At 43.9% G+C, this 19,533-nt stretch overlaps 1 protein-coding gene across 1 annotated transcript in view; it reads left to right on the top strand.

The window, feature by feature from the left end:
- The first annotated feature begins 79 nt into the window (after window positions 1-79).
- LOC135906955 (prostatic acid phosphatase-like) overlaps window positions 80-19,533 on the top strand; it is a 37,701-nt gene continuing 18,247 nt past the window's right edge. Inside the window, exons 1-6 of the mRNA XM_065438588.2 lie at window positions 80-422; window positions 669-764; window positions 6,133-6,213; window positions 7,925-8,077; window positions 9,930-10,028; window positions 18,418-18,507. Coding sequence (XP_065294660.1) covers window positions 315-422; window positions 669-764; window positions 6,133-6,213; window positions 7,925-8,077; window positions 9,930-10,028; window positions 18,418-18,507 — 627 coding nt within the window. The 5' untranslated portion in view covers window positions 80-314. The remainder of the gene's footprint in view (window positions 423-668; window positions 765-6,132; window positions 6,214-7,924; window positions 8,078-9,929; window positions 10,029-18,417; window positions 18,508-19,533) is intronic.

Genomic DNA, 19,533 nt, shown 5'->3' with positions numbered 1-19,533 from the left:
TAAGTGTTCTGTGGCTCCACCTCCACCACCATGTCATCTATTTAGTACGACTATCGTGTACGACTAGAGTCTACGTACGACAAAAGGGAGCAAGCGCGCGGTTGGCTCAGCTGTTGTTGTACGTGGCTGTGCTTGCGCGAACATTTCCTTCTTGAGTGTACGATACATAATAATGCGATAAAATAATAGCGCAGTTGCCCCATCGTCGATTGAGACTCATGTGCTCTTTATCGTAACGGTAGCCGAATTACTTAGTGAATTTTTCCGCGTTCTCTTATTAACATGCCTGAGTGAATTCAGCTGCTTGCAGAACCATGACGGTGAAGGTGGCTTTTACGCTCGTCTTCGCGTTCATTGCGACTACTACACGTCAGCAAGTAGCGGGCCAGAACACCGACAGTTCGCTCGTTTTGCTTCAAGTGGTAAGCAGCATGTGTTCATCCATTCTGGGCGCGCAGGAGGAGTGAGTGCATTTGGCTGGCATCCAGCCGGCTTCTTTCCTGAGAGGACGTTGACTGCAATCTGTTGCGCGGACCAGCAAAGCTAGATATATCGTGCGATGTAAGCGCCATGGGCACACAGAACAACGGAAAGCAACCGAAATGTGAAAGTGTGTCGGATATCGGGGGCTAAAGCTTTTTAACATCTTGTCGTTTTTCAAATCTCAGGTGTACAGACACGGGGACAGGACACCGATTAGAACCTTCAAGAACGACCCTATTCCAATCACAGCCTGGAAAGAGGGACCTGGGCAGCTGACCAAGGTGTGAATTTCATTGCTTGTAATTCGTTAACTGCCTGATCGCTATCGCGACACAGTTATAAAGAAGAGGTGTGCGTTGTTAGAAGGAAGTTATAGTTCAGTGAAACATTTCTAACAGATTGCGGTAAGTAATTTTACACGTTTTCAGGCTCAGAGAAACTATACCTTTTACAGCTATCAGTCAGCACACCACGCACCAGGGCCCGCCACAGGCCCACTGCCATTGAACAAACCTGGAAAAATGCTGCAACTGAAGAATCTCCACCCTGTCTTACGTCATGTCTGGGCAAAGCATTAGAGCACGTGGTTTTAACACGCCTCTACGAGCATGTAGAGGAACACCAATTCCCACCCACCCTCTTTGGCTTTCGGCCAGCTGTGTCTACGCAAGACATCATGTGGATGCTCAAAAGGGACGGTGTGGATGCTGGAATCCATGGGGCAGTGCGCACAATCCTAGGGCTCGATGTGCACAAGGCGTTCGATAACGTCAGACACCAAGGCCATACTCGGAAACCTATTGGACATGAATGTTGGGGCACGGGCCCACAGATACATCATTGCCTTTCTTTGCGACTGGACAGCCATCTTCAACATTGTAGGTATCAACAGCCCTCAGATCAGTCTCGGCACTAGGGGTACACCCCAGGGTGCATTACTATCTCCTTTCCTTTTCAGCTGTGCAATGAGAAACCTACCCAAAGAACTTAACAAGATCCCGCTCATCCACCATGCCATCTATGTGGACGATGTTACCATTTGGACAAGGCAAGGCAATGCCCGGGTCGTCAAACAGGCATTGCAAACAGTAGCTGACACGGTACAAGCCTACGTGGCCGGCAGCGGCCTCAAATGCTCCTCTACCAAGTCAGAACTATTTATTGCTAGCAAAACAACGCAGGCAATCAAAACTACACTGCAAATCATAGTCAATAAAGAAGTAGTACCCCAGGTCGCCACCATCAGAGTACCGGTGCTCGTCATAGAGGAAAAGAACTCGTGCAAAGAAACTATGAAGAGACTGGCAAGCACCTCTCGCCAGGTAATTGGGCTGCTGCGACGTATTACTGGCCGCAAGTTTGGACTCCAAGAGAAAGAGGCATGCAGGCTAATCCAGGCTTGCTTCATCTGCAGGATATCGTACACATGCCCTTTCCTTCAACTACAAAAGATCGACACTTTTTTGCGTTCAGTCTACAGAGTAGCCACCGGACTTCCTACATGGGCAAACAACGAAAGACTGATGCAATTAGGACTCCAAACCCGCCGTGGTTGCTCAGTGGCTATGGTGTTGGGCTGCTGAGCACGAGGTCGCGGGATCGAATCCCGGCCACGGCGGCCGCATTTCGATGGGGGCGAAATGCGAAAACACCCGTGTGCTTAGATTTAGGTGCACGTTAAAGAACCCCAGGTGGTCAAAATTTCCGGAGTCCTCCACTACGGCGTGCCTCATAATCAGAAAATGGTTTTGGCACGTAAAACCCCAAATATTATATTATATTAATTAGGACTCCATAATACCATCACCGAAATCGTGGAAGCGCAGAGAGCGGCACAGTGGTAGAGGCTGTCATGCACACAGCAAGGGCATGAGATCCTACAACTCCTGAATCTGCCCCCCCCCCCCCACACACACACACACAGGAACCACCAAGAGAGTGAAAATTCCGAGAGACATTAGGAACAAACTGGTCATACCACCACCCCCGAAGAACATGGGTGAACTCAAGAAATGCCAACGCGCACGTGTGGAATCTCTTAAGACTCTAGCAGCCAAACCAGCCGCGTACGTGGACGCCTCACCTGTGGGGAATGGCACATATGCAATGGCAGCTGTGGACAGAATGCGGCAGATCCTCCGAACCAAGGAAATCGCAGCGAGGTCTATCCTAGAAGCGAAAAAGGCCGCCATTGCTAGTGTAACCACAGTTGCAGGGACGCTCTTCATAGTATCGGACTCACTGTCAACGATCAAAAGCTTCAGATCGGGCCTAGTAAGCCAAACCGCAGCAGAAAACTACAGAGGCCGGAGATAAGCTTCAGGCTTCTCTGGGTCCCTAGCCACGAGGGAAACACCGGCAACGAAGCTGCCCACCTCATAGCCTGTGCAACTACTAACCGGGCCGAGGGGCAGCCTCCTCCGGAAAACCCTGAAACACTGTCACTAAGTTACGGAGATTGCCTCCATCGGCAAAGACGGCAATGACAGATTTACCCGCCTTCATGCAGCAGCCTAAACAGACAACAGGCCCTGGCCCTGCGCCGAGCTCAAACGCAAAGTGTGCTCAGCCCCAGAAGACTAGCGGCCATCCTGATGGATGACAGCGTCTTGGCATGTATGTTTTGCAGCTTAGCACAGGCTGGACAGGATCACATTCTATGGGGATGCGACCGCCACCCGCCCCCAAAAGAGCTCCTTCGGCTAGCCCCCTCACCTGAGGAATGGGAGAAAACGTTGAGAAGTGTCGACCAAGAATCACAGTACAGGCTGGCGTAATGGACGGTGACAGCTGTGGCCCCCTGGGCCCCAACCTAGCCTCCCCCCATGACCTGGCTCCCCCTTCCCCTTCCCTGCTATTTAATAAAGTTGTTTCCTCCTCCTCCTCCACCTTCTCAATCAAGAGCAAGCAGGCATCAGCCTACGCTCAAGCAACATTCTGCCGGAAGGCCAGGAATCGCCTAGAAATATTTATATAAAATATGGAAGAGCAGAGGGAAGACGTGCTCCATCGTGAACTGTGTGAATTCTGACAAAGACTTGAATATGTGGGATGAGATAGATCATTCAATGCTACATCCTCCCCACACAAGTGCAACTAACATACTCGAGCAACTTCTAACAGAAGGCGAGCGATCGATCAGCCACTTGCAACATATATTTGTCCATGCGTGCGCAAATATATTTTAATCTGTGCTGCAAATAATAGGAAAACCTTTCCCAAGTTATTTTATTGCTACTAGCGACAAGAATTACGCGGTCGAAACCAATCACCATGGTCGGAGCAGGTAGCAAACAGGTTTTTTCTAAGCTTTCACACTATTAGTAAGCTTGCACACGATGAAGCTTGCAGCACGGACAGAATGGACAAATGAAAGGTGTACAGTATTCAACTGCGACTCATCTTCCTCATCATGCGTAAATATTTTCAGTCATCATCAGTGCACATCGCATCTTTTTTGTCATGCTAGCTTGAGCTTTCTGAAAAGTGGTGGAGGCAACCTGGCCACGTTGGTGTATTATAAAAGGTGCTGGGTATACGGTTTTAAATGAGAGACACGCACTATCTGTCCGGTGGCAACGATGGTTGGAAGGAGTATGAAAAGGTGAGACGCGATAATTAACAGGGGATGTATGCACACTAACCTCGTAAGGTCCACTGAAATTACAGAAATTTGTTGCGCAAGCTGGGAGTGTGCACAATACTTACACTGCCTCTGAAGCTTTGGCCAAGGTCTTGTGTCATCTGTGCACTAGCTGCTCACTGTGGTGGCTGAAAGAGTGGCTGTCTGATCCATGCCTGCGGCTGCCTTGGCCATTGTAAACAAGTGAGTAAACACCTCAGAAGGCACTCAATGGCGGGCGCTGTCACCCGAGTAAATATGGGGGTGCCCGTGAGTGTGGAGCTGTTATAGGTCTACATATACTCGTAGAATAATGTGGCATAGAAGTGAAAACTAGAGCTGGCATCAGCCAATCAGGATGCAAACACGGGGGTTTCTATGTTGTGTGTCTTCCATGTTGCAGCAATGTTGGCATCATGTGAATTTTCTTGGAACAGCCTCAAGTATCAGAGCTGTTCGCTTCCTCTTAGAAGACTGATTGCTTCAAAGCAGAGTGTATATTGTCACAGGTGCCTACGAGGGCACAGTTGTCTCAAAATAAATACAAAGTCTGCATGTGCTTAATGACATCTGAGACAGACTTGTATGACACCACAAAGAACCAGCCTAGGAATTAGTCTCTGTAGAAGACACAGATGGCGCAAACAATGGCATGTGTACTGCCATTGTAATCTTGAAGGCAAGTCGGATTACAACAGTGCTAAGAAAGACACAAGCACAGCAGCAGCATCAAGCTTTCACTTTTCATGTTTGCCTTTACTGATCATGTATGTTTCTTGTACAGTATGTGTGGCTGTAAGGATCAAAGTTCATTGCCTCATATAGCTGTTTGACATTTTTACATTTGTGCTTGTACTGAAGGTTGTATAAAGGAGTGCAAATCATATTACAGCTGGTGCAGTAATCAAGTTGTAATTTGTGCATGTTATTTTATTGCTGTGTAGCTTTCTACAAGTTACTCTTGTCACGCCACCATATTTTTTCTCTTGAAGGGCCCCTCACCAGGTCTGGGCCATTTTGAGCTGACAAGCGCAGAACATACATTGCGCGATAACGATCGTGTCTGCAAAGTATGGCATCTCTACGTGCCACGGAAAGATGTGAAATTTCAAACCGAACGCCATTTTTCCTTCTCCTCGCGGCCGCCGCCCTCCAAGCCGGAGGATGACATACTCGTGTCCCTGCGGCTACATACTCAGGTCCACAGTGGGACGTCGCTCGTGGTGACACGTGACTTCGAGAATTATTCGAGGCACCATCTGTTATTTGTGGGATCTGTTGCTTTAATTGACGAATTGAAGATTAGAGAAATAATAGAACACACAAATGGAATGTCTGCATGTTTTTTGCTTTACTTTGCACCGAAGCAAGAGAGATGTACTTCCGCTGCGTCTGCTTGTTCCCACAGTCGTGTGGTCGTGCGGAGGTACCGAAAATATGCTATTTTCGCGTGATCTTGCTCTGTGATCCGCTTGTTGTGGCTCAATATTCGTGTAGCACTGAGTTATACCGCTAGTCATGTCTCCTTGTGCTCAGTGCGCAAAACCGTGTGCTGTGCGAAACGATAACAGCTCGCACACAACGCCGCCAGTGCAAGTGCGCATCACTGAAAAAAAAGCAAGGAGAAAAAAAAAAATGAAGGCAGGGCTCGTGACGTATGTGTCATGCGATCCTCGAGGTCTGGCATGGGAGGACACAGGGAAGGAATTTTGCTTGTGGAGGCTAGCAATGCCACGTAGACGAATCTCCTCTAGGTGGCGTTGAGGCTAGACAGGGTGAGTGGAGAGAGTCTTGCTATGCAGTGGAGCCCGCCTGCTGAAATCATGGGTTCGCGGCACTGAAATATTTCTGTCTTGGCTATTAATGAGCTGATTTGAAAAATATTTTGCAGCAGAACGCTCCCTAGAGAACACGTAACAACTTCCAGCGTATAACCAAAATCTGCTATGGGGCCTGGTGAGGGGCCATTTAATGCAAAATAGTTCAATGTAGTCACTCTGCGATGTTCTCTTATTTATTGCCAACAGATTGGATGTCTGCAGCATTATATTCTGGGAAGCCATCTTAGGTCACGTTATGCACACTTCCTTACTGGAAATCCTCATGAGGTAATTGTGCAAAGCAATATTTTCGACTACTATTTCACTGCAATGTAATGTGCATTGTTGAAAAGTAAATAGATATTTTGCATAAAAATGAGAAACTCCTTGCATGAAGGTCGATGTTCATATCCCCTAATCATTTTTCATCTGACAGATCATTCCGTATACGCTGCACAAAGCAAAATGTGGACAAGACAAAGGAATTCAATACGCGTCGCACTTAAAACACGTCGCATCCTTTTGCTTTGTCCATATCTTGTTTTGCGCATCATGTACTATGAACTGTTACCAAGTTGTGAACTTAATTTTCTACTGAAGTTTCCACTCCAGAAGCCAGAACATATGCATTGCATACTCATACATTTTGTGGGAATAAACACACATTAGTTCTAGGACATATGCACTGTGGCACTTCGTATGTATTGTGTTTCCCTATCGACAAAGTTTCAGGGGCAAATCAAGACAAATATGCTCACCTGGCAACAACTGGGAAAGAAAAGTTTAATAATAATTAGTAACTGGTCTTTGACTTTCAAAAAGTAATTTGTAACGTGCATTGATCCTGTTTACATTTGCTATTTAAGCCAATCACTCACGTATGGGCTGTGTGAGCATCCATGGTGTATCTGTGTAGTGACAGAGAATAACCTTATGCATTGATTTGGTGAAAGGTAGTGAAATTGAAAACTGTTATAATGACAAGTGACATTCATTACTTGCCATGTTTTGCCCAAAATCTTTTTTTACTTGGTTTGGAATCTGGACAGTATATATATGCATTTGTGTTTACAGTGTGCTTACTGTGAGCATCACCTGTTCTTCTATGATCATGGACATTTATCTGTGCTTATTTATTTGTTTATTTATTTGGTACATACTGCTAGCCTTAACGAAGGCTTTGGCAGGAAAGGGTACATTCATAAAAGGGAAAAATACATCATTCACACAGAGTTCAATGATAATAGTTTACAAGAGGCCTTGGCTTTGCTTTAAAAACAAGCTTATTCACACACACGTACAGCAGTATAGACAATACACATTCTTGGTGACAGTAGAACACAATGTAAAAACCAGTTTATCACGTAGCAATAAAGATATGGTCAGACAGCTTAGACAAAAAAGAATCGAGGGTCGTACAGTCAACAACCTCTTGTGGTAACAGATTCCATTCTCTGATAGCTTGTGGGAAGTGCGAATACTTGAAAGTGTCATTGTGAAGTCTATACTCAGATAATTGCTTATTGTGCTTTGTTCTTGAAATTCTAGCGTTAGAGTGTACGAAAAACTTGTTTTTGTCTATTTTTAGAGCATTGCTCTGGAGAATGAACAGGACCTTTAGTCTGGGATATCTAGCACGATCGCTATTGTTGGGAGTCCGGCTAAGCGTAAAAGTTCAGTTGGGGAATCATGACGACGGTATTTATTATAAGTGAATCTGGCTGCTTTTCTTTGTACCCTCTCTAACTTCGCTATGGCAAATTTAGTGTATGGGAACCAGCATAAGGCGTCCTATTCTATAACGGAGTGAATGAGTGACATGTACGCGAGTAGTTTGGTATTGGGTGAAGCGTATCTGAGGGACCGTTTGAGGGAAAAAAGCGCTGAGAGTGATTTTGTTGCTACGTATGACACATGTTTGTTCCATTTTAGATCGGAAGAAATAATGATACCTAAATGCTTGTATTTATGATATTTATGATACCTTATGCTTGCTTAGCTGCGAGTCTTCAGCTCGGACAGGGACCGCTGCCTGGCAAGTGCCCAGTGCCACCTGGCTGGATTCTCAGTGCCTTCTGCAGACTGGGCCTGGAACAAGACCTTCCACTGGCAACCTGTTCCTATACATACGCGTCCAGCTTTTGAAGATGGGGTAGGCACATTGTTTGAATGATCCATTCCACAGGCATGTAAAATAATGGAAACTGAGGAGCTCAACTTTTTGTTAGTTTAAACAATATGAAGGCGATAGTCAAAGAAGCTCGGGAAAGAAAACAAGGAATAGAGAAATAAAAGTGGACAAGAAGACCAACTTGCCAATGGGAGGAGCCAAACGCTCATCTTTAGCATTATGTGTGCAGTGTTGTACTGATTGTTCTTACACATTATATCTGCCATGCTGTGCCAAATAAGAGAATGAATTGGTAGTAATTGCGCACAGGCTGCAGGAAATTTAATGGTAGAGCATTGCACTGGTAAAAATTTGGCGAAAATTCTGTGCACTTTCCTGTTATCTCAATATTTTAACAGCCTATGCACTCCTGCTCACAGTGGAGCTGCATGATCACTAAAGCTGTGATACTCATCATCACGCATGAGTGGAAGGCACAAAGACAACGCAGTGAACACTTAGCAGCTATTTGCTGTAGAACATTGTGACATGGGACATAACTCATTCTGAAATCTTTCAGAGAGCCTTCAAAGGCTTAACCAGTTTGGTGGCTATGCTGTTGCGCTGCTGAGCTCGAGGTGATGGCTTTGATTCGAGCTGTGGCAGCTGCATTTTAATGTGGGCAGAACGTTTGGGAACTTAGATTTAGGTACATGTTAAAGAACCTCAGGTAATCGAAATTATCTGGAGTTCCACACTACTGTGTGCCTCGAGGTAAAGTGACAGTTTTGGCATGTAAAGCCCCAGAACTTAGCTAATTTCAGAGGCTCAGCATATGCACAGGGCGAATGAGGAGGTGAATGTGCAAACCTACACACCTTTCTCATACACAAGAGTACTTAAGAGAAATGTCTCCTTACAAGTTTGCCTGCCAAAAGCAGATGATTCTGCATTGTGTTGACAGGTAAACATCGTACACACAAAGCAAGGTTCTGTCTTGTCTATCTCTCCTCATACCCCTTTTTTTTCTCTCTTCCTCTTAGTGGAGTAGCAGACTAGAGGGCTATTGCCTCAGTTTAACCTCTATGGGTTTCCTCCTTCTTTCTAGCTCTTCTCCATTGCTAGTTTAAAATCGTCGCTAAAGACAACATTAGCTCAAGCAAAAGTGATAGATTAGCCCTCTGGTGTGTCCAAAATGTCGCTTTCACTGATAATGGAGTTTTTGTAAGCAGGAAAATGATGTACATTTGGTACAAGATTGGTCATGTCACTGTGCTAATATGGTACCAGTTCCCATGATGTAACACATTTCATTTATAGTTACACACCAGGTGGCCAGAATTAACCTGGGGTATCCCACTACCATAAGCCTTATAATGAGATTGTTGTTTTGGCACATAAAACCCCAGAATTTATGTATGGTTAGTAAACTATAACAGTTAATTTAAAGTTTTGTTCAGTTTCATGGGTAAAAAAAAATGGACTTTGGACAGAATTATTAAAGTTTTCTACAGAACAACTCACTGGTGTCTTCAAATTGCTCTGTTGGCATTTTCTGTAGGAATATGATGACCTTTCTGTGAGTGCATGTGGCAGGCAGCACAACCAGTAAAGTATTGCCTCCATGATCATCGGCACAACTATGCAAGAGGTCCCATTTGTCGTGAACTCTTTGAATGTCAGCAGAATTGTGTGATGCCTTCATTCGGGATTTTTTCTGCAACTAAATCATTTCTTGGCATGAGATGAGCTTCATGAGGGTTATAGAAGCTGCCTAATAACTTAGATTGGTTTAGTGTTGGCTTTTCTTGTTCCCTTAAACCTCATAATTTCTATCTGTTGCATTAACGAGTCGTGTGCTGAAAAGGAAGAAACCTTTTTTGCTGCTCTGCAGATGCTTGTTCCAGGAGAAGCTTATTGCCCTGAAGCTGATGCAGAAGAGGAGCGTGTGAAGAATTCTCCTGAAGGGCAGGCTTTCCTCAAAAAATATCATGTATGTTGTACTTTTGTATTGCTAGCTTCTGGATGCATCTTATTAGTAGCAGGAAAATGTGTGCTTCTTATAGAGTTTGTGTTACAGTTGACATGTGTTCACAATTTGATTATGGTAGGCTTTGCCCTGTAGACGGCAGTTTGGTTTGTACTTTCACAGGGTTGAAGAAGAGTGTTTGCTTTGCATTAGGAATTTGTATTGGTTGTGAAATAACCTTTAGCTTAGGCACTACTTTTTACGCGTCATCTTGAGCGCTGCTCAGAGCGTGCGTCTTCTGCTGCTTAAGTGTACTTCATAGTATCAAAGGCATAATGTGCAGCCTACGAGGCATCTGCGTCTTTTCCGTAAAGCATGTAAAACAGTTATGCTTGATAGTTTACACTGTGTTATTTTTGCCGTGCCTTCTCTATGCGGGTGTTTGTTTACCACAGTGGCTAAGTGAACAAGTGCTAGTTATTTCTCACTAACATTTTAAGTTGAGGGCATGTGTTTTCTCAGCAGCCTGGAAATGCAGGAGAACTCTATCTCATTGTGATGCATTTGAAGTGAGATAGCACCATGGATTAAGATATACAGGAGAGCGTCACGAATTTGGCCATTCCAGAAAGAGACGGGGGCACGGTGCAAACATATTGGAAACCATTTATCTTAGGAAACAATTCTAACCAAGGAAACCAAACAACAAAGTAATCTCACACACCATAAATTCTATACACTCGTGAAAAACTACCAGAACTAGCTATAGACATAGAGCAAACTAGACCTTAACTATGTACTGTTCTTCAATACAACTAAACGAGTAACAAGTAGCCACTAGAAATCGAATGTTTTAACCATCGCCAGTAGTTGCGAACGTCAGCCTAGTGTGGCGTAAGACGTCATCCTGCATGGTTCTGATGCAGCGCAGGCATTGACTTCCATTGTAAGTGGTGGGTTTGTGGCTCTTTGTTGAGACAAGCATGGCTCAGGATGCATTCTTGGCCATTCTGACATTGTGCCGCTGATGTGGCCAGGCGACTGCCTCCGTGGCAGTAGGCAGTGGCCGGTGAAAGATGTGTGGGGCTGGACTCGACCTGTGGAGTGATGCCACAGCAGTGTAGCCGAGGCTCAGGATATGGATCCGCTGCCGGCTATCTCCATGTTGTCCCCTCTCCGATTTGGGTCCCAGAAGCGGCTCTTTCCTGTTTCCAGAGCACAGTTAGAGATATGTCTCTCCTGTTCCAGATACATGTCAGCAATCCCCCACACAGCAGCCTTTGCCTTCTTTTTCTTCCTCTTCTTTCGCGCTTCACACATCATGTGTCCTAGCTCCTTTCTTTTTTCCCTCTGTTTAATAAATGCTCCCAACTTCGTTTCATCGGCCGGCGGTCTTCATATGGACCTTCATGCCTTTTCTGTCGCATGTGTTTAGCCCTGTCACTCATGAACAAACCGATCTTATAAGTGTTCCCTTTTGACGCGATGTCACCACTTATTGTACAGATGGCGAAACTCAGCGTTACTCCGTGCCAGCTGCTATATTTGGCAAGTTTCCTTGACTGCTGTGTCACCAGCCGCAGTAGCGGCGCCAGTGCCGTCAGCTTTAGCTCCCGCTGCAGACGCTTGTGCTGTATGTTGCGTGTCCCTCATTAGTGTGCATTAATCCTTTGTCTGCTGCTTCATCTCACGCTGCAGTTGCTCACATGTCGATGTTCACTTGCCACGATCATCCTGGGCAAATTTTCTCACTTGACAACTGCTAAATTAATTTGAATGCATTTACGAAGTAAGCTGGTTAATTCCATTCCACACAAGCTATTCGCACAAAGCTCACTATCTTCACTCCATAGCTATTTGCACTATTATAGCAAACGAACCATTGGGGATATCTAGGCTCTTGCTAGATTTTTGCACTGGATATCATGGCACAATGATTATTTGAAAAGACAGGTATTGGTATACCTGCACCCCGCACATGTACCAATACCGAAGGGGCGTCTGTGATACCGCAGGGGCGTCTGCATCAGCAGGTGTTTGGTGCATTGCGACACCACGTGCATGAGCATATGAGGACTGGACCCTCCCGCGTATAGCCGTGCGTGGCTTAGTCGTGCCTGGGGAAAGGGAGATCCACAAGGTTGAGCCGATGCCAGCTGTTCGGACTTTTAAAGCACCCCAGCAGAACCAATACCCCTCTTTGGCCTCTGCTTCACATAGACGGCACCTCCAGGCTGGCCCACCTGAAAAAAATCGGCAGTCACCTTTTCCTGTCCTCTCTTCACTTCTCACTTCCGAATTTCCCAGCAGCAAGGGTTAACCTTGTGTGCCTAGCCACTCTTGGTTATGCTGTATTTGGTTATAGCAGCGATGTATGGCTGGCGTTGGCAGGGCTTACCTTCAATCAATCGGCTACTCCTAGCGCATTGAAGATGCTGGATCCTGTCCATTACCAAGGTATCTTCCTGGCGACCGGTGCCTTCAGGACAAGTCCTGTAGATAGTCTATGTTGAAGCTAACGAGTGGTCACTTCATCTTCAGAGATCGTACTGAAGTTTTATGTACTTTCTGAAGGTAATTGCAAACCGCGAACGTCTCTCTTACGTAAGTGCAAACAGCATGACTTCTGCAACTTTATTTAATAATCAACCAGCAGTTGAAGAACCCTTCTCACTGTGTGTATAGAAACTTAGTCAAGAATTGGATGTTCCACTTCTTGAAAACCTTCTAATGGCTCATGTCAAGCTATGTCCACTGTGGCAATGGCAGCTCGTTGAGTGTGATACTTCATTTGTTGAAATAAGAAAGAACGCTCCCGAGGTACACATTCAAAGGCACTTTCTTGGACTTAAGTCAAAGTACTTTTGCCAAGAATTTTGCACAGATGCCTCAAAATCGCATGCCGACATTTCGTATTTCAGCCGTCAGCCCATCATTTTCAGAATGTTAATGTCCTGCACCCTGAAACAAGCATATTCATTGCTGAGGCATATGCTGTACTGACAGCTATTAAAGATATCAAGAAAACAAAACTGCAAAAGGCTATTATATTTACAGACTCTCATAGTTCCGTAAAATCTGTCACTCGAGAAACACAACAATCCTGTGTACAGCATATACATCTAATCAGCACGTCATAGTATGTTGGGTACTTGGGCACAGAGGCATTGAGGGCAACATGCTTGCAGATGGAATTGCCACGTCTATAGCAACGAAAGCTGGTAACTCTTTCGTAGGTATCCCAGCCCCAGAGCTAAAGCCATTTTCGCACAAAAAAAAAAAAACTTGGAAGGCATTGGCAACAGAAGTAGGACACGAATACCTCCAATAAACTTCATTAAATCAAGCCACAGTTATGAAATTTGCCACCAGTAACAAAAATACCGTGAATCGAGGTCCTTTTCTGCCTCCTTAGGATAGGTCATACATATGGCACATACTCTTATCTGTTGACCGGTAGTGAAGCTCCCATTTGCTGTAGATGTGGTGAGACACTAACTGACCTCCATGTCTTACTGAAGTGTAGAGAAATGGAAGCTGAAAGGAAAAACACTTCCCTCTAGCCTGCTGCTTGGTGCTGACCCATTTCTTGACAGAAAATCAGTTTTTAACTTTCTGCAAGGTGTTAGTTTATTGCAAGTTATAGGCCCAAGATTTTCGTAGTACAGTATCTTGCCAGAGGCTGCTATTGCGATAGTAACATTTTGTAGAGCATGTGCCTACAGGCCCTTGCATTTAATTAATTAATTAATTAATTTATTTATTTATTTATTTATTTATTTATTTGTTTAGTACATACTGCAGACCTTTCGGTCCAAGCAGAGGGGCAATAGAACGTATACAAACAAAAGAGAACAAATTAAGAACAAACAAATACAGATTTATACAAATTTTAGTCACACTGTGTCTGTATACTGTCGTTCCAGTCTGATACTGTTCTGGGAAAAAAAGAAAATTTAAACGTGTTAGTTCGAGCATAATAGGGTGTTAGTGAATCCGGATAATGCTGTCTTGTTTGCCATGTTAGTGCAGGCGTTATATAAGTCGATGGTTTAATTTCAAGCCTGTTGTTGAGAAGAAGGGAAAGGAATTCAAGTCTTAGCAGCTTTCGGCGCGATTCAAGAGTAGGTATGGAGTTTTCTGTCATAATTTTGGAGGGAGAGTCCAGTCTTGCGAATTTATTAAATATAAACCTGACTGCCTTTCTTTGTATTTTTTCAAGACGCACGATATTTGATTTAGTATAAGGATCCCATGATATACATGCATACTCTAACTTTGGTCTAATAAATGTAAAATAACACAGTAATTTCACGTTAGGAGGGGCATTTTTCAGTTTGTGTCTTAGGAAAGAGAGTTTGCGGAAAGCAGAAGAACAAATATCATTAATGTGCATGTTCCATGACAATGTGGAAGTCAAAGTAACACCTAAGTATTTGTAATTGCGAGTTTCACGCAGAGCTGAAGAACCTAGCGTATAAGAAAAAGTTAGTGGGCTTTTTTTACGAGTAACACGAAGAAATACGGATTTATCAGCGTTAATAAACATACCCCATTCATTACACCACTTTAATATGTTATTTAAATTCTTTTCGAGGACAGTCTGATCATTCTGACAAGTTATGTCGCTGTACAAAATACAATCATCGGCAAACAGTCTAATTTGCACACCAGGAGTTATGGTTTTAACAATGTCATTTATATAAATTAAAAACAGTAAAGGCCCCAAGACACTACCTTGGGGCACCCCTGATGTGACTGGGAGAGTGGCCGAGCTATGTTCACCTATTGTAACGTACTGAGTGCGTTTGCTCAGGTAAGCAATAATCCAGTTTATGAAAATGTCAGGTATGCCAATAATTCTAAGTTTGTATATTAATTTGTCGTGCGGAACCTTATTGAAGGCTTTTCTGAAATCTAAAAATATTACATCTATTTGGCCATTATTGTCTAGAGATAAAGCAAATGAATGAATCACTGATACCAATTGTGTTACAGTCGAATAACCCTTTCTGAAGCCATGCTGAAACTCCGTGAGCACATTGTTTTCAGCTAAGAATTCTTTTATATAGTTTGCCACGATGTGCTCCAAGAGCTTGCAGCATTGTGATGTCAGAGAAATGGGACGATAATTTTGTAATCTTAGTCGATCTCCTTTTTTAAATATTGGAACAACTCGGGCCACTCTCCATTCATCGGGCAGTTGTGCCGACAGCACAGACGCAGAAAAAATTCGTACAAGAAAGCTGGTAATAAGTTCAGGATAACGTTTTAGAAAGATGTTAGGGATTTCGTCAGGGCCACAAGAAGCTTTGGTTTTTAGGTTTACCAACATGTTCACAATTCCAGCATAAGAAATAGAATCCACATGGAATACCTGTTTCACAGGAAGCATAGTAATGCAATCATCTGACACTGCAAATACACTTTTAAAATACTCATTAAAATGTTGTGCTATGTCTTTGTCATTAGTTATTGATGTGCCCTCAATTATTATTTGTGAAATCGGTTTCTTTCTTTCCTTCATATGGTTCCAAAATTTTGTAGGATCATTTTTAATAAAGTTAGGCAGAGAGTTGTTATAATAGTAACTCTTTGCAGCAGTCACCTTCTGTTGAAGAGAGTTCTGTGCCTATTTTATTTTAATAGGATTACCATGCTTTCTTTTTAACCTTTTTACCTTGCGTTTAATATGAATAACATCGCGTGTCACCCAAGGTGTGTGTTTGCGAACTTTCTTTTTTTTACTAGGGATGAATTAGTTCATGCAAAAGTGGCACATAATTTTGAATCGATTCCACAGAGAACAGGCATCAGTGCTGATAAATGGCGTCATTGAAGCAACAGTGCTGTTGGCATTTATATATTTTAGTATCTCATTCCACCAAAGCATATCTTCAACATTCATAGCACATCTGACAAGTCATTGTGACTACAGTCGAAAACTGTGATAACGAAATCCCGCAACAATGAAACATTTTTGTATTCGCGGCGAATGCCCATAGGATTCAATGCATTTCGTACCTCCCGGCAACGAAATGTTGCTGTACTGCAATCCCACATCAACGAAATTTGCCGGAACGTAACTGCGCATATCATCTACTGGTGTAAGGCTAGCAGGCTCCGAAATGTGCATAAATGCAATTGTTTTGCACTAGAATTGCTTAATATACCACCACATTACACTGGCATGGGTGCCGCCATTTGTGGTCACAAAAACAACCAAGCATCGGAAGCGATCAGTGCGCTAGAAACATGGCCTGGCCACCATCGTGTTTGTTGATCACCCGTTTGAAGCGGTACACATGTTGCTACTGACATGTGATGATGGCTTTTGCACGCCTACTAGGCGAGATTGTAGATTGTTGTTCAAAACGCGCTTTCAGTTTGCGTTTCCCACGGCTGACGACTCAGCAATACCTAGGCCAATTCCGTGAGGCAAAACCGAATGCAAAATGAATGTGCGTTTTGTACAACAATTTCCGATTGTTGCAGTGCACTGCGTAATGTGCACCTTGGGGAGAAAAATGCAGCAAAAACAAGGAAATCCACGTCCCACCGACATGGAGTTGTTTATGGCACTTGAGATGGCGGTCGCAGCATATGGAGTGTCACGCATCGGGCCATGATTGAACGATCATCCGGGAATACGCATCCTTTGCTTCAAGAATGCTGGTTTTGGGGCTGCCCGACAGGCTTCGCATGCGGATTTGGTGCCGGACGTAGATTTGTGCGAAAGGGCGGTTATCTTGATCGTTTGTCTTCGGGTACACGAGATATGATCACTTTTGCGCTCATTACCGTACGCATCAGCACCTATGGGCAACAACGTGTGCTGAAGAAATGCTGATGCATGCGCTGTTTCTCTGCATCTGGTGCCAAGTTAAGCAAAATCTTGCAAAAGTGATCGCATTTCCGAAAGCAATTGACTGAGAAATACTGCGCCATGACAGTACTGCCACTGCTGATCGACGCATGCGGCGCGCTTTGTACTGTCGGTAATGTGGTTCTATATCCTCGAGCAAAGCTTGCCAAAGGAGGCTAATGGAATTTTGACAGTAAAGTTTTGTTCTGCGATGCATTACCTATCTGTGCTGTCTGTTTTCGCAACAGCGAAATTCTCACGAAAGTGAATTTTTTCGCATTCCCCGCCGATTTCGTTATTGTGACGTTCAACTGTATTTTAATAGATATATATTTATTTTACTACTCTTTTTTAGGCCCTTATACAGCCACGTTACATTGTTATAGCCAACCACGATGCCATTTGTAATTAATTGCATCATCTACTGCATTACAACATTGCTTGGCACTCCTTGGCCATGATTGGCCCTTGCACCATAAAACACCACATATTGTCATCATCAACAATCTAAATCCATTACATGTGTGATGAGAAACCATCTTTAAGTTCAAGAAAACAGGAGAAAACCAATGTGCACCAGCCAAAGACTTGAACCGCAACTGAAATGATAAGTGTACCACGACAACTGCATAGCATTAACGCTGCTCTAGACAAGTCGGTATCAAATGAAAGCAATCAATTTAAGTTTGCAGCACTTCTCAGACAAATCGGCAATGCACAAAGTGCTTTTGCAGTCAGACTAACACGAACTTTCATGCTTTTTTCTCGTCTGCTTGTCTGTTTACGTGGCCCCCTTCGGCCACGTAAGCAGCTCTTTTCAAGCTGGTCGTCTAATGGCCAATTTTGAAGCCATGTGACAGGCTGCATTTGTGTTAGCAGCCTAGAAAAGAGGCGGGCAGAAGCACTTGTGAAAGCCACTTGTGGGAAGGGTGAGTAGCAGAGGCAGAGAGCGCAGCGGTGTGCTGCATGTGCTGGGGGGGGGGGGGGGGGGGGAGGTGAGCAAGTTTGCAGCATCATTGAGAGAACAGAGCAAATGGATTGGCAATAGGCCGTCCTGCATAACTTACACTGCGGCATTATATTCATGGGCAACTTTCCGTGGCAGTGAAGGAAAAGCTACAGGGGCGAAGCGGCTGTAAGTGTGTTACTGCACCGAGTATTCTGGCAGCATTTGACAGTGCATTTGGTTTCCTGGAGCAGATACTGAATCGGCATAGCTTCCACATGTGACAGTTTCGTATTTGTCGAATTGCAGAAGATAAAAGCGGAAAAATGGGTTAAATTTAACTCTGAGTAATCCACTTTGTCTTATTTTGCTGTTGTAAATAAGATGCTTGTCTCCTCTTCCCGAGATTTAGCTAACAGGGATGAGAATGGAGCCTTTTTTCAGGGGTGCTCTTACTTATGCACACTTTGTCTGTATAGCTTTCCCTTCATTGCAACAGAAAGTTTTCCGTGAGCTTAACATAATGCTGAGTTCTGTTTTCAGAATTTTTGTGTTGCATGCAGCCATAGAAAAATTGATTATAATCTTATACGCTTTTTCAGAAACTTTATGAAACACTAACTGAAAAAACTGGCAGCATTATTGCAGACTGGAATGATGCTGGGTACGTATACGACGCTCTTCTCATTGAGGTAAGAGCCAAATTTTGCTTTAATTTTCTTCAGCATGTGGTCTTATAAAGGGTGTCCCAGCTATCATGCATTGCATTTTTTAAAAAGGGCAGGCCGTTATACGTGAAGATAACCAAGTGCATATTGTTCAGTCAGGCGGAGTAGCCGGCACTAGTCATTCTTACTGATGCCATTCAATTTAGTTGCAATTAGTTAGTTGTTTAATTACTGCTCTGAATGCTGTGCTGTCAATGAAGAATTTGTAGGAAATTGAAAGAAACTTAAAGCTGGCATGTTTCCAACCAGGTACTTTTTGCCCGTTCAGGTTTTCCGGCTGATAAAGAAAGCACATGAAAAATGAAAAATTTCACGTGACTCACCGTCCGCTCGCATGAAAAAACAGCACCCTCAAACAAGCTCCGCAATAGTTACTGGCTGAGCTGGGGCTTTATCTGGTGCATCCCGCATGCCACAGCACGGCGCCTTGGTGTTCCGATAACTGGTGTTTGGTGCGTCGCGGAAAAACTGCGCTTGCTAAATCCTGTGGAGCATGTTTTCAATCGCTGCATCTTGATGCGGGCAGATGTTTTTAGTCTCGTAATATTTTTCATGTCTAGTGGGCTTCCTTATCAGCTGGAAAAAGTAAACGGGCAAACAGTACCTGGCTGAAAACATGCCAATCTCAAGTGTCTTCAAGTTTCCTCCATATTTTTCATTGACAGCATGCCATTCAGAGCAGTAAATAAAAATGAGATAATTGATATTAATTAGTAAATTGAATAACATCAACAAAAAAATTTCTGGTAGCTACTATGCTCAACTGTAAACAATATTCACTTGGTTATCTTCGCGTAGAATGGCCCGTCTTTTTTAAAAGCGCAATGCATGATAGCTGGGACGAACTGCCTTATACAGTGTAAGTGTGTGAGATCATAACACCATTATTGGTCCTCAACTCTGGCTACATATATGTGACATGCGCAAGTGCATGCAACACAGAAAAATATTCTGTCAAGCACAGCACATGCTATTCTGCCAAAATGCTGG

This window comes from Dermacentor albipictus, chromosome 1 (genome assembly GCF_038994185.2).
Source record: "Dermacentor albipictus isolate Rhodes 1998 colony chromosome 1, USDA_Dalb.pri_finalv2, whole genome shotgun sequence".
In the NCBI taxonomy this organism is placed as follows: Eukaryota; Metazoa; Arthropoda; class Arachnida; order Ixodida; family Ixodidae; genus Dermacentor; species Dermacentor albipictus.
The sequence above is the reverse complement of the archived record's forward strand: the minus strand, read 5'-3'. Positions and strand labels throughout refer to the sequence as shown.